General features: G+C 38.7%; 1 protein-coding gene across 1 annotated transcript in view; it reads left to right on the top strand.

The window, feature by feature from the left end:
- The first annotated feature begins 2274 nt into the window (after positions 1 to 2274).
- The window catches only part of dym (dymeclin), a 59583-nt gene continuing 48157 nt past the window's right edge, over positions 2275 to 13700 (top strand). Inside the window, exons 1-6 of the mRNA XM_008296843.1 lie at positions 2275 to 2479; positions 3387 to 3593; positions 7607 to 7659; positions 7876 to 7969; positions 10084 to 10220; positions 11030 to 11102. Of these exons, the coding sequence (XP_008295065.1) occupies positions 3454 to 3593; positions 7607 to 7659; positions 7876 to 7969; positions 10084 to 10220; positions 11030 to 11102 (497 nt within the window). The 5' untranslated portion in view covers positions 2275 to 2479; positions 3387 to 3453. The remainder of the gene's footprint in view (positions 2480 to 3386; positions 3594 to 7606; positions 7660 to 7875; positions 7970 to 10083; positions 10221 to 11029; positions 11103 to 13700) is intronic.

Raw genomic sequence — 13700 nt, 5'->3', positions numbered from 1 at the left:
ATTGACCTAACAGCTAACAACACATAAATAATACACCACAAAGGCTCCTCAGTCTTTATATTCTCCCAGATGAGGCTGAAGGTTCACCACTGTAAATACAAATCCATCCATCCATCCATCCATCCATCATCTATACTCCGCTTAATCCTCACTAGGGTCACGGGAGGGACTGGAGTCTATCCCAGCTGACTCAGGGTGAAGGCAGGGGACACCCTGGACAGGTCACCAGTCTATCACAGGGCTACACTTAGAGACAGACAACCAAGCACACTCACATTCACACCTACGGACAATTTAGAATCACCAATTAACCTCAACATGTTTTTGGACTGTGTGGGAGGAAGCTGGAGAACCCGGAGAGAACCCACGCTGCACGGGGAGAACATGCAAACTCCATGCAGAAAGATCCCGGGTGTCCTCACCGGGATGTGAACCAGCGACCTTGCTGCGAGGCAACGAAGATATATTCAAAATACATTTCTACACCAATAAAATCAAAAAAACCACTTAACCATAAAACAAAACAAGCAGGCTCAACACTGAATTTAAATACATTATGTGAATTATACCTACAAATGCAGAGACACTGTATATATTATACATAAATCTCAGTCAAGAATTTCTATGTTTTGTCCTTCATCAACTAAAACTTCTGCTACAAAATGATCCATCAGATTATTTTAACGCTGTTGCTAAGTTCTCTGTGGTGGTGTTCTTTATCTGTCCTCAAAATGAGGGAGAGAGACAGAGAAATAAAAAAAAAATCCACAAACCTGAAAAACAAAAACCAGACGACCTTATTGTAGTATGTATTCACTCACAATGAAAAAGACGTCATGTGGTCAAAACTGACTCAGATTTTCAGACAGCAAATAAAATCTTATTAAATTGCCTCCACCTCAGTTCAACCACTTCACATTTAAGTGTTGTATGAATCCCATCAGGGAGAAGATACAGGACCATCAGAGCACGAACTACAAGGCTGGCAAATAGCTTCTACCCCAGAGCAATCATCACATTGAACTCTGCAATAAACAACTCTGTGAAATAATGTGCAATAATCATCAATGCACAATAACCAGTGATGTGTAATATTCAAATGTGTGCAATAACTTATATGTTTACTGCACTCTGCATTTATATATATGGGGATGGGTTTGTATTTTTATTGTATCTTTACTGTGTTTTGCTATTTTTGCCGTTTATTTTATCATTTGGGAATTTTGCATTCCCGTTTCCGTTCCGCATCTGAATCTCGTATATGCTCCTTGTATACAATGACAATAAAGGAATCTAATCTGAATCTATGTTTATGTGACAACATTTAGATCAAACAAATGTGATGACAGTATGATAGGCCTGTTTCTGTTTGTTTTCCAATATTAAAAAACAAATATAGCTGTGAAATAAATAGTGAAAAATATCATTCTAATAATTGGTAAATGTCTTGTTGTTTTTTTTTGTTTGTTTGTTTTTAAGGACATTTTCCAAAAAACTAGGTATTTCCAGGAAATTGTAGGTCTTAATGTCACATTAATTGTTTCAGGATTTATTTAATATCCATATTTATTTATTTAATGGAACATTTATTTACATTGTTACAGTCGTCCTCAAATGTATTCACACCCTCCCATTAAAGAAGGAAAAAAACAGCTGTCGCTAAAATAAATTGAAACTGAGAAAAGGAACAATAAATAAAAATGTCATGAATATCATGACATTGTTTTGGAATTGTGGTTCAATCAAAATATAAAAAAACAAACAAACAAACAAAAATCAAGCAACCATGCATGATAGGACCCATAGATTAATATTTCGTTAAACAACCCTTTGCTGCAGTCAAGTGTTTTCTGTAACACTCAATCAGACTTCTGCACATTTTCACAGGTATTTTGATTTTGGCCCACTGCTCATCAGCAAAGTGCTTTAATTTGTCCAGGAGAGGTTTTATTTTATTTTATTTTTTTAATTATTCTTTTCAACCACAATTCAAAAGCAACGTCTTATTTCACTAAATTCTAATTTAGCAAATTTTTTTATTTATTACTACTTTTTTCAGTTTTTAGTTATTTGAGTGACTATTTTGAATTTTGCCTTTTCTTTAATGGAAGGGTATGAATAAAATTGACTGTATTTATTTATGGACAATTAAGTAGGGCAGCACTGTGTTTTTGGAGACCTCTGCTGGACATTACATAAAACGCACGTGTCGCCTCCACCGCTGCGTCACCGACGTGAAGAAAAACGCCCTCATGTCGTCATCACGCAAGGGGTGGCGACGTGGAAAACATGGTGGATGGGAGTCTGTAGAGTAAACTTAGCTGTCAAAAATACATTACAATTTCAAGTATTTGCCTCTGTTAATTACATTCGTTAAAAAACTGGGACAAAACTGCAGTTCGGTGTTACCAAACAGCCTCCTGTTGACGGTCCTGCGAGCCGACAGAGCCACAGAAACTGCGAGAAGCATTTATGACAGGTAAGCCAAGCGGCCAGCTGATTGCAAACAAGCGGTGAACGTTAGCGTCTTCTTGTATAGTGAGTTATTAACTAAAGGGTGACCTGAAACGCTGCTGTGTCAGTAATTTACCAGGATATGTTTTGTGGCTAATTTTTGACTTTTAGTGTACGGTGTTGACTGCGAAAATAGCCGAGACACCGGCTATTTCCTGCAGTTGGATTCAGTTTGAGCTAGCAACCGTCATGCAAGTTAGTTCACCGGAGAAGCAGATGAATGTGCAGTCACGTAAAGGAGATACAACTAAAGGTGCATTGGATAATACACCGAGTATGGAGACAAAACACTGCTCTTGCAAGTTTACCACAACCGTAGGATATCATTTTGAAAAATAGCCTGGTTCAGTAGCATGTATGTCTTGGCATTAGCATCACTGTGTGCCTTTCATCTCCACCCATCACTACTATGTGAGGTTAGCAGACTATCCCTTGCGGCGAACCACTGCGATGTACTTGTTCTGTGCTCAAGTTCACTTGAACTGGCTACTCCTGTATGCCAAAGGTGTGTCAGTATAAGAAACAAAACACACATCCTGGTTTATTGAGTGTCATCCAGTAGGGAACTTCACTTCACGTCTTCCAGTGTGTTGGAGTGGGTAAGGATCTATTTTGCTCAGAATTTGGTTTTATAATGCGTGGACAGGGAGAACCAGGGACACTGAAAATATGTTAATCGTCACGTCAAGATACTAAGGTGCCCATATTTGAGTTTAGATAGAAGTCTATGGAAATTAAAGGATGCTTTTTTGCCTCACAGTGAAGCCTTAATGAACCCTGTGAAATGAGTTTAGACCTACATAGTTAGTGTTGGCATAGTTATTCATTATATGTGATGTCCCCTTAATAGTCAACTATTTCCTTTGCCCCAGGATTTGGCATATGCCCGGTGAAAAAGCTGTGAAAGGTGGCGAGTCTGGCTGAGTGCAGCCAGTAAAGATGGGAGCCAACACGAGCCAGGTCAGCGACCTGTCTGATAACCCCAGCCTCAAGGCTCTGGTGGGCACGGAGTCCATATCAGAGAATGACCCTTTTTGGAATCAGCTCATCTCCTTCACTTTCATCAGTCCCACTAGCAGGTAAACAAACACACATGTGCAACTATTCTGTTTAGTCTTTTACATTATGTGTCATTGTGTTTCAGTTTGTGCTCTGAAAAGACCCCACTGTTACACATCCTCTTGTCTGTGGAGTTTGAGTCCAGATGAAGAGCATTTAGTACAGCTTTCACTTCATGTTTCTCTACTTATTTCAATTAATTTGTTTATTAGTTTAGTTAAACAATACATTATTTGATTTCTCAGAATAGGATGTGGGTTCAAAGCTCTGGAGAAAGGTAGGAAGTGCACCTTGTATTGAAGATTTTTAGCCATATGATTTTCAGGGTAAATAACTTCCACACTTAATACTTTCACACTGCTTATAATAAAAACCACTGTTCATTGGAGCTTTGCATTAAATCTTAATATGCCCAGCAGAGACAAACAAAACAAAAAGCCAGAAAAGAAGATGAAATTCCTTGTGAGATTAAGAGAAATTTCTCCACAGTTGTAGACCTTAGAAACATTGGTGGAACTGTGTCTCATTAAAGATGTATAGCAGAGGGGTGTGCTACGAAGCATGGGTGAGCGAGGTATGCTGAGACAATATATGTTGAGTTTTCAGTGTCACGAAGGTGGTTCGCTTTTAGACTGATAGATTAGCACAGTAACTTCTGCTGCACAGTTAACCTGGAGGGGGTTATGTTCAGAGGTTTGGATGTTAATCGGCTGTAAGAAGCATCTGTCTTTCATCAATTTGTTTCAAGATGGTTCACTATGAACAATACAGCAACTCAGCTGGGGGAATGCATTATGACTGCAAACCCATTGAGCTGTACGCCACTAGTACCACTGAATAAGGCCATGCAATTACAGTATCCTCTGTAACTGTATGTGCGGCTGCAGGAATATGGATACATTTATTTAGTGATGGAGAAATTGCATAACTATATCTATATGTTTGGTATTGATTTGCTGCTGTTAAACTGTTGGTATTGCACCTCATCAAACATAGATTAGAATATTGTTTAATCATTTGATATTTATTACAGACAATATTATTGTGAGCATTTCTATCTTGGATCATTTGCCGCAGTAGCAGTGCTCTTTACCAGAATACATTTTTATATTTCTCGTGGCTCTCCATCATGACAACCTGTTCCTGACTGAAGTATCTGCCCATGATCGGTCAGTTTCTTGTGTAAGAAGAGTCACATCGTGAACGCCTGGGTTTACAAGGAAAGTTTATAACTGTCGTGATGTCAGTTATCTCTGACTGGGGTCTTAGATTATGTTGAGCCTGATTACACAAAGAAAGCTTGGAGATCGGATTTTTTCCAAATTTTCCACAAGCATCTCCTCAAGAGTTATTGCACACTACACCAACAGATGTTTGAAACACAGCCTTTCCACTGAGAAAGTCCTTTGAGATTCCCACCCAGGATCCAACATTAAACTGTCGCCAGGATGTTTGCAGAGCTCACCTGAGTAATGGTACAACAGGGTTACTGCCCTGATTGTTTAAGGATACAATAGTTAACCGTTAACATTTAGTTCCTTTGTAAATAGTGTTGAGATGTAAAGACAAAGGTGTCTTTATGACAGCTGGACTTTTTCTGGTGTTGCATATTCATATCGTAGGAGTGTTTTAAATATCTTTACAAAGCAATAGAGACAAAATATATTTATAACATTTAACTGACATACTTACAGTGTGACTAGACAATGCATAGGACAAACACTAAGAGAAAATCAACGGATACCTTCATGATTCAACACCTAAGTGATGCATAAGACAGCATCGGATAGCTACAGAGTACAATCTTAAAAAAACAAAAGTAAGTGATATAATGACTAAACTACAAGTCAAAGTGGAACAAGTAAAACAACAAAATAATCATATTAAGCTGCACAATTTCATAATGCAGTCTCATCTTTTTGCTCAAACAAACAGCATTAATCTCTGAAAACCAAGTGAACTCCATGCCACTGTTCTGCAATAATGTATTAAACCAGTTCTACATGAGAACCTGAAGTTACCCTCAGATCGATGCCTGGTATAATGATGATGTCTGTCCAAAATAAATGACAGGTTTATATAAAAGACAACCAAAAAAACAAAAACAAAGGAAGAACCCTTCGATCAAGATAGACAGTGACATGTGGGATGCTTTGTTCAGTTCTACCTTTAACTGATTAAAATAACTTTCTCTTGTATTGGACCAAATGACTGCATAGCAATACGTTATAATACTAATTCTTGTTTTAATCATTTGGTTGAGGCATTAATGTCCCACAGCATATTATGCATATCATTTTTCTGCCCATGACAACTTGATCGGTTTGTCCGTCCCTTACAGCTTCTCTTCTGTTACTTGTTCAGTGGCTTTGTGTTTTATAATTAAGCTGAAGGAGGTTGTGGCTTTAAATGCATGTTTTGAACCTAATTAGGGATTAACTGATCGTTGTTTTTCATGAGGACACCGATTAGTAGAAGTACAAGTAGACCAAGAACAGATAATTCGAACTGATTGACTGTACTTTTGCAGTAAAAATAAAAGTCTAGGTGTCAAAATTTTGAATACCACAAACTCTAAAATAAAGCTTTGTTGAAATGCCTCTGTTTTTATATATTTAATATGTGTTTTATTAAAGGAGATTTTTAAACATTTATCTTTCAGTATTGATAGGCTAGCATTCATTACGTATAACCAATCAGACAGCGCTGTGGACAAGACATTGATAAAGAGCATAGCTTGATTACAGACAGAGAAAGGCGGCTGCATCAGAGCCAAAGTAACATATTTTTAATTTATTATTAGGAATCGATGAAAAAAAGTAATAAAAAATTCTCTAAAAAAAAAAAATCTCCCTTTCATTATTCTGATGTTTAGCAAATAGAAATCATTTTGGTAATCCTAACTGACCTAAAACAGGAAAAGTTTAGTCTGATTTAATGTCAGACAGTGAGAAAAAAAAGGTTATATGTCTTTTTATACAGTGTATGTAAACTTCTGGTTTTAACTTTATGTGCATTCACACAGTAATCAGATATGATATTTTCAAAGGGAACGTTTTGGGAACTAGATTTATATAGATTTATCTGTTAAAAGTAAACAAAATCTAATCACCAAGCTCTGTGATGCTCTCTCTGCTTAATTTCTTACAGCCCATTTGTTTAATCCACACAAAAATCAAAGTGTAAAGACAATTCACAGTTTTATAGCTGGTTGTGTGCTAGACTATTTCTTGAGCAGGAGGTGATGCCAGGCGGCCGGCAAGTTGTTGGACTCGGTCAAGAAATAGTTCAGCACAAAAAGCGTCCTGTTAAACAAGCAATAAGAGTAGTAAATACAAAAAAAGCATTAATTAGATGCTGAAATGGCTTTATCTTGGGACAGAACCGGGCTACCAGTTTCTCCCATTTCTTGTCCATTTGCTAAATTACACAAACTGGCTGTTGCTTATTTATTATAAGGTATACATTTTTGTCATCTAACTCTTGCAAATACATGTGTTTCCAAAAAAAAAACTATTCCTTTAAAAATGTTCACATGATCCAGCTAGATTTGCCTGTTCTGGCTTGTAAAAACTAATAGGAGAATTAGTTTGCTTGCGATCATTGTAATACCCAAAGGGGAGACCATCTAAATTAACTCATTCCCCTGTAACATGCAGCGTACATGCCTGACGTGATTCCATTTGACAGAGCTGTCCACCAGCAACGAAATCAATTCTGCAATGAACTTCAGTCAACATGTAAACATGGCATCAGTTAGTGTGGACCATTAATGCCTCAGACTGATTTGATAAACAGTAATGATGCACGTCCTAACATTTCCCCGCATGTCTCATTCACACTTTTATAGGATGACACCTCACTTTTTGCCCCCGCAGACCTTTAACAAATGCAAATAAGCAGTTATTTTAATGATATTATATTATCTTTTTAGCACAGCAGCAAAGGGCAGATGACTCAAGCAATCAGCTGCCCCTGTTCACTTAACTTCTATTAACGGTTCTCTTTTCCACCTCTTGTTTCTGTTTCACAGTGGAGACTCTAAGTTGCTGGAGGAAGCTGTCATTCCCTTGGCCAAGACCCTCAGTATGTTGGATATGTATAAATATACAAAGTGTATTTTTTAATCATTTTTATGGAACAATAATTTAGACAAGTGGTTTTGGAGAATGTTAAATTCTGTGTTGTTGAAATTTCAGTTTTTTACATTTAAATAATGTCATAACAAATAATCATTTCTTGAGCTTTTTGTCATCTTAAATGCTTTTAATAGTAACGGTTTCTCCTTCATTTCTTTCCAAGTTGAAAACAATCCCAGAACAGGAAACTTTGGTGCTCTTGTGAGAATTTTCCTGGGAAGAACCAAAGAGCTGAAAATCTCTACAGAATGCCAAGAGTGAGTATGAGAACCACAGAGGGGGGAATAAACTCAGCTGACTGTGTCGGTAATGATAGACCCCGTGCGGGCCAGTTATTGTTTGATCACAGACAGGAAGGGAATCCATGTTTTTGAAAGTGAGACAAACACTGAAGTGGTTGCACTTTCCCATGAGAAAGCTGCTGAGGTATAACCATCAGCTATGTGGCCATATTCTGCACTGGCTGCCAAGCGCCGTCTCCACAGAGACTGACCCTGCCCAAGTCGCCAAATGCTTCGGGTGGGAACTCTTCAGTCTGCATTAAACATTATTCGAGGTTGAAGTTATCGCTCTCCATCTGTTCCCTTCATAACACGTTTTGTACCACAAATCTCCATTTTCCCGGTGCTGCGTAATTGGCATGTGCGAGTTGTCAAGTTTGTGGCTCTGATTAGACACCCCTGTGTTGTGAAACATTGTGGTTTGCACTGGGAGGTTCCACTTATTTATTTTCTCCTACGTTTGTTTCTCACCAACTTTTCCCCTATTTTATCTCTGTCATATATAAGTAGACAGTAACTTGTATGTCGTATCATTATCTGCTATAGAGACAGCAACCTTACTCTCATCATGTTCTTGGTTGTGAAAGTGAAGGCTGTGTCGCATTTAAAGGAAAACGCTCGCTTCCTTTCAAACGTTAGCGTTTTATATGGGGAGACAAGTATGTTCTTACATGAGCTTGTGAAAATTTGTCATATTTTGGCTTGTAGTAAAGAGAGAAGAGAAGCATATTTCAAAAGCTGGAAACAATAGCTGGACTTCAAGGAGGACCAGCGGGACAGTACTTTAAATGTGACCCTCAGTCCAAGTACGCTCCACTGATTCTGCTCCATCAGCAGCCATCACTGGAAGATAATGATTACAATGTGATAAGCCGACGCTTTATTAATTGCCTTGAGGAAATGAACTTCTTCCTGGCTTCTTTCCCTGAAGGTCGAATGTCTGGGTCAGACACTGAACGCCAGTCTTTGGCTGACTTGTCAACAAACATGACGCATACCAGGTCAAGGGACGCAAGGCTGTTGTAGAGCCTGTAGTTCTTAATCTTTGCCAAGGAGGAGGAGGTCTTACTTGAGTAAGCAGGAAGAGACAGAGTTAGGTGACCTTTCAAGTTGTTGGGAAGATGTTTTTGGTTCTTGGTTACGCTGTGTGTGTGATTTGCATTATGATTTTCCTGAGATTTGATGACATTGTGAACCTGACAACCTCCAAATTTGGTCTTGCTGATCCCAATGCATTTACACCTGGCATTAATGCCTGTTTTTATTTACAGATCTGCTGTTAATGCTGAGTGTAACTGGGGTATTAGAGCAGTTAGGATCTCATTTTCAGAAAAACACATATGGGTCAATTCATCTCAGTTCACCAAATTTTAAGAAGAATTGCTTTTGTTGCCACTTTTCATAAAACTATTTGAAGCACTATGAGTTGGAAAACCATGATTTTTTTTTTTCCTTTCGCCTGCTAACAATAATATATAACTCATCCAGTTGGGACCACTACCGGAGCGGTTTCATCTATCATACCAGCTCAGTTATTGTTTTATTATTGGCCGTAAATTCAAAAAAATATATTTTCAGTCATGTTCTTCTCATAAAGTATGTGAAGTAGAAGCCTGACTGGCACCATGCTCTACATTTTTAAAGCTTCGATTGGTGCTGATCACAGGAAATGACCCGCTCAAAAACTAATGGTGCCTATGACCCCAGATTTTACACACAGTCAACCAAATTAATATTCCCCCCTTTTAAAAATAAATCAGTCAAATTGAAATTGGGTCAGGTGTGGGGCATTTGGTGAATTGAGGTGGAATGACGAATAAAGACGTTTGCCCTATCATCCTCTTTAGACTGCACAAAAGTGTACTGGGCGACACTATGAGATGAATATGAGTAAATGTTTGCATTGAAACAACATATTACTGAAGTGTATATGTGGTCAGCCAAGCTGTCCTTGGTATATAAACAACATAAACAAATGGCACGTAGCCGGCTTTTCCATCGCTAGCAGCAGGCGCCTTTATATTCGTTGCTTCTGACGCAGCTCTGTTTGATCTTTAATGAGATGTCTTTGTTTTGTTTCTCCTCTACAGTCAGCTGTTTATCTGGCAGGCCCACAATGCACTGTTCATGATTCGCTGCCTGCTCAAGGTGTTCATCAGGGAGATGAGCGAGGAGGAGCTGCACCTACAGTTCTCCTACCAGGAGAGGGCACCAGGCTTCTGTGGAGGTGAGCTCCATGACAGATTGATTTTCTATAGGAAGGCGTGTCACTGGGAGATTGTAATAGAGCCACAAACAGGATGTAGTGGTCAACTTCAAAGGTTTCAACAAGTGTTTCTACGTGAGGATCCGTTGCTGTGGGTTCATGAAGTGACTAGCAGCTGTACAGCAGAGAAAATTTAGTTGTTCTTCTTTTACACCCCTGTGACCTTTACACAAACATCCACATCATCCACTGAAAATCTTGTGAGCAACATTCTTTAAGCTTTTTGGCTCCAGTTGAGTTTTTGCAATGCAGGAGCAAAGGTTGTATGTAGAAGAATTCCTTTTATAACTTAAGAAGGAGATGAAAATTTGACTGTAATTGAATAAACTGGAATTAAATCAAATTCAAATCATTTTAAATGGGTTCATCCATCCATCAGTTTCTTGCTGCTTATTTGGATCCAGGTCACAGTAATTTAATCGACTAATACTTTTGAGTTATTGTTCTAGCAGAAAAACAAGATGTAGTGATAAACGCTTGAAGGCCGTTATATTTTCCGCTGGTTTTCCATTGTGCTTTTGCAATTATGATTGTGAAGAAAACATTTAATGCATTATATATGGAATTAAAAACCCTATAATCCTCATTAGCTTTCTCTCAATTTCTCTCATTATTCCTCTGTATAGTGAGCATTGAAATAAGGAGGGTTGGGGCGGATAGGGAGTAGGATTGGTACCGTGGGAGATGGGAAAGCCAAGAGAGGCTGACTGTGATCAACAGGGAGCTGCTGTGTATGTCTGAAATAGTAACTCCCTCAACCCCTTGTGTAGAAACAGGGAGCGAAGACCTCCTCGAGGAGCTGTTGTCCAACCTTGTTCACCTGATTGTTGAAGTGCCCCTGCTGTAAGTATCTCCCTCGTTTGCATACAAGTATGTATAAATGTGTGTGTGTGTGAGGGGAGATTGAATTAAAACACCCTCCTGTGTCTCACGTTCACTGAAAAGGTCAGTCATGCAAGAGTGATTCTGATACACTGTGATAAGACATTTAATGCCATCAGCTTGTTTATACTTCTGTCCCCACACACTGAGCTACTGATGTGACAGGTGCTTCTCCAAGATCACTTGTTTGACATATATCAGCATCATATCACATAAATATATCCCTTTTGCTCAGTTTCTCACTCAGCTTGTCTTTTAGTTTGAGTTGTTTGTTTTTGCTGGTGTGTTTTTTTTCTTCGTTACGGATGTTTTTTGCGTTGCGATGTGCCTCAGGAGGTTTGTCATTGATCCGTTAATGAAAAGCAGTTTTGTGAAAAAAGTGTGGCTCCGTGTGCGTGCGGTGCTTGTCTATTCGCTTCTTGATTCATTAACCAAGAAAAGATGAAATCCATTATGGAACATGCCAAACTGGCATGCTGAAGCTCTGAGCTGGCATCACGATGAACTGGAAGCGATGTAACTGGAACAACTAAAGAAAGACAGAACGTGTTGGTTGTTTAGGGGAAGAGAAGAGGCTTGAAATGAAAGTTTAGGAGCGTTTCCAATGAGTGGGAGAGCAGAGAACATAATGTTTGAAAAATGGTATCAGCCTTTATTCCCACTGGGCAACGTGCACGCGAACACACTCTGAATGTTGAATTTTTCAGCGCGCTAGCTTATCAATGGGTGAATTATTTGACTGACAGTCTGTCAGAGGGAGATATACAAACACACAGTATGTGCGTCTCTGTACAGAAAAATCTCCTCTGAACTTCACACAAGCTTGTCCAGAGTGTCAAAACAAAATCACAGAAACATGACTGACATTTGCTATTTCCTTGACACAGCATCTTCGACTTCTCCTCTGTTTTTTCTTCTCTATAGTGTGTCATTCTTGACATCCCCCTCTCACCGCCTGCCAACCAAACTCCTCTGCTCTCTCTCTCTCTCTCTCTCTCTCTCTCTGTCTCCCCCCTTTCCTATTTCGCTCCTTTTCTTCTGTTGTCTCTGGACATCAAACCCTGGCTCTTGTGTAAATGCGTTCAACATTCCAACATTATTCATTGTTCCAAGCTTAAAGACTCTCCCTGTTTTTCTTCCCTTCACCACTTTGTGGCTGTCAGCCCATTTCCTCTGTACGTGCTCCCGATTTGGATGGGAATCTTACCATTCTTTTGGTTTAGCTTTCCCAAATCCCGAGCAGACACGTGCACCTTTTGTGGTTTTGTTTCACAAGAGAGACAGATTTTCCACTTAGTTGTGGAGCTGAAACGATTTGTCGAGTAATTGATTTGCCACCTGACAAGAAAAGCAAATTTCTGATAATCTGTTAATTATTCATGCAGTAATTCTATAAGCGATACATCAAAAAAAAGGAAAACTGAATGTTGAAAGAATTTGGACTGTCGATCAGATAAAACAAACAACTGCAGAGCGTCCCATTGGGATTTGGTTAAACTGAGATGAGCATTTTTACACACGTTTCTGTTGTACAATGGCCTCAGCATGATATAACTAAATTGGTGACTAAACTGCATATGTTTTGCTCTTTCTCACATTTGCCTGATGAAGACCCAGCAAGGACAAAACACTGCCTCTTTTCCAGTCGAGTACATTTTTCGAAAGCTGTAATCCAGTGTGCGGACACATTTTTCTACTCTTATGCTACTCCTGATTGAAATATAACACAGGATGCACACACACACACTCACACACACACCTTTTTATTTCAGTGTGACAGAATTAAGTGCATGAAAGTGAGAGGATAACACTTGGGTAAAAGCCACAACAGTACGTACAGTATTCATGTGTCAGGAAGTGTCGGATGTTTAACCTTCACTGTTTGATTAGAGTTTAATGCTTAAAGGCTGTTTTCACATTCTTCTGCTGAAAGGGAAAGGTTTTTTTTCTGTGCTTACCAGGGCTGCAGCTAATAATTATTTTCATCGTCGATTCATCTGTCAATCATTTTCTTAATGAATCGATTGGGTATTTGGTCCATAAAATGTGAAGCATGTTGATTAGCGATTCCCAAAAAATGTCTTGTTTTGTCCACAAAACAAAGATACTCAGTTTACTGTCGCAGTGAAGAGGCTGGATTTAGAGGATTTTTTTTTTCTTGAATAATCACTCTAACTGATCGATCGACTATAAAAAAAATGGTTGACGGTTAATTAAGAGTTGACAACGAATTGATCAATGTAGGTCACGTTTGAGGTAAAGACATGTGCATATATATGAGATTCATTTCTTAGCGTCTCTGCTAGTTATGTACACCTCCAGTGCACTGAGAATGGATTTTTCAACGAAGTGAGAGATGTGTCTTGAAATGAAAAATATTAGCATATTTATAGAATCTGGATTTTTCATTACATAAGACACAAATTGCTATTCCCTGCAAAATGTTTTTTTTTTAATGCTCAGAACTCGTCTGGAGGGAATCATTAGGCTTAACAAACACGTAGCGTTGGAAAGTCACTCTTATGTCTTATGCCACCTTCCTCCAGGGAGTTACAATGC

This window comes from Stegastes partitus, unplaced genomic scaffold (assembly GCF_000690725.1).
Source record: "Stegastes partitus isolate 25-593 unplaced genomic scaffold, Stegastes_partitus-1.0.2 Scaffold1157, whole genome shotgun sequence".
Classification (NCBI taxonomy): Eukaryota; Metazoa; Chordata; class Actinopteri; family Pomacentridae; genus Stegastes; species Stegastes partitus.
The sequence above is the reverse complement of the archived record's forward strand: the minus strand, read 5'-3'. Positions and strand labels throughout refer to the sequence as shown.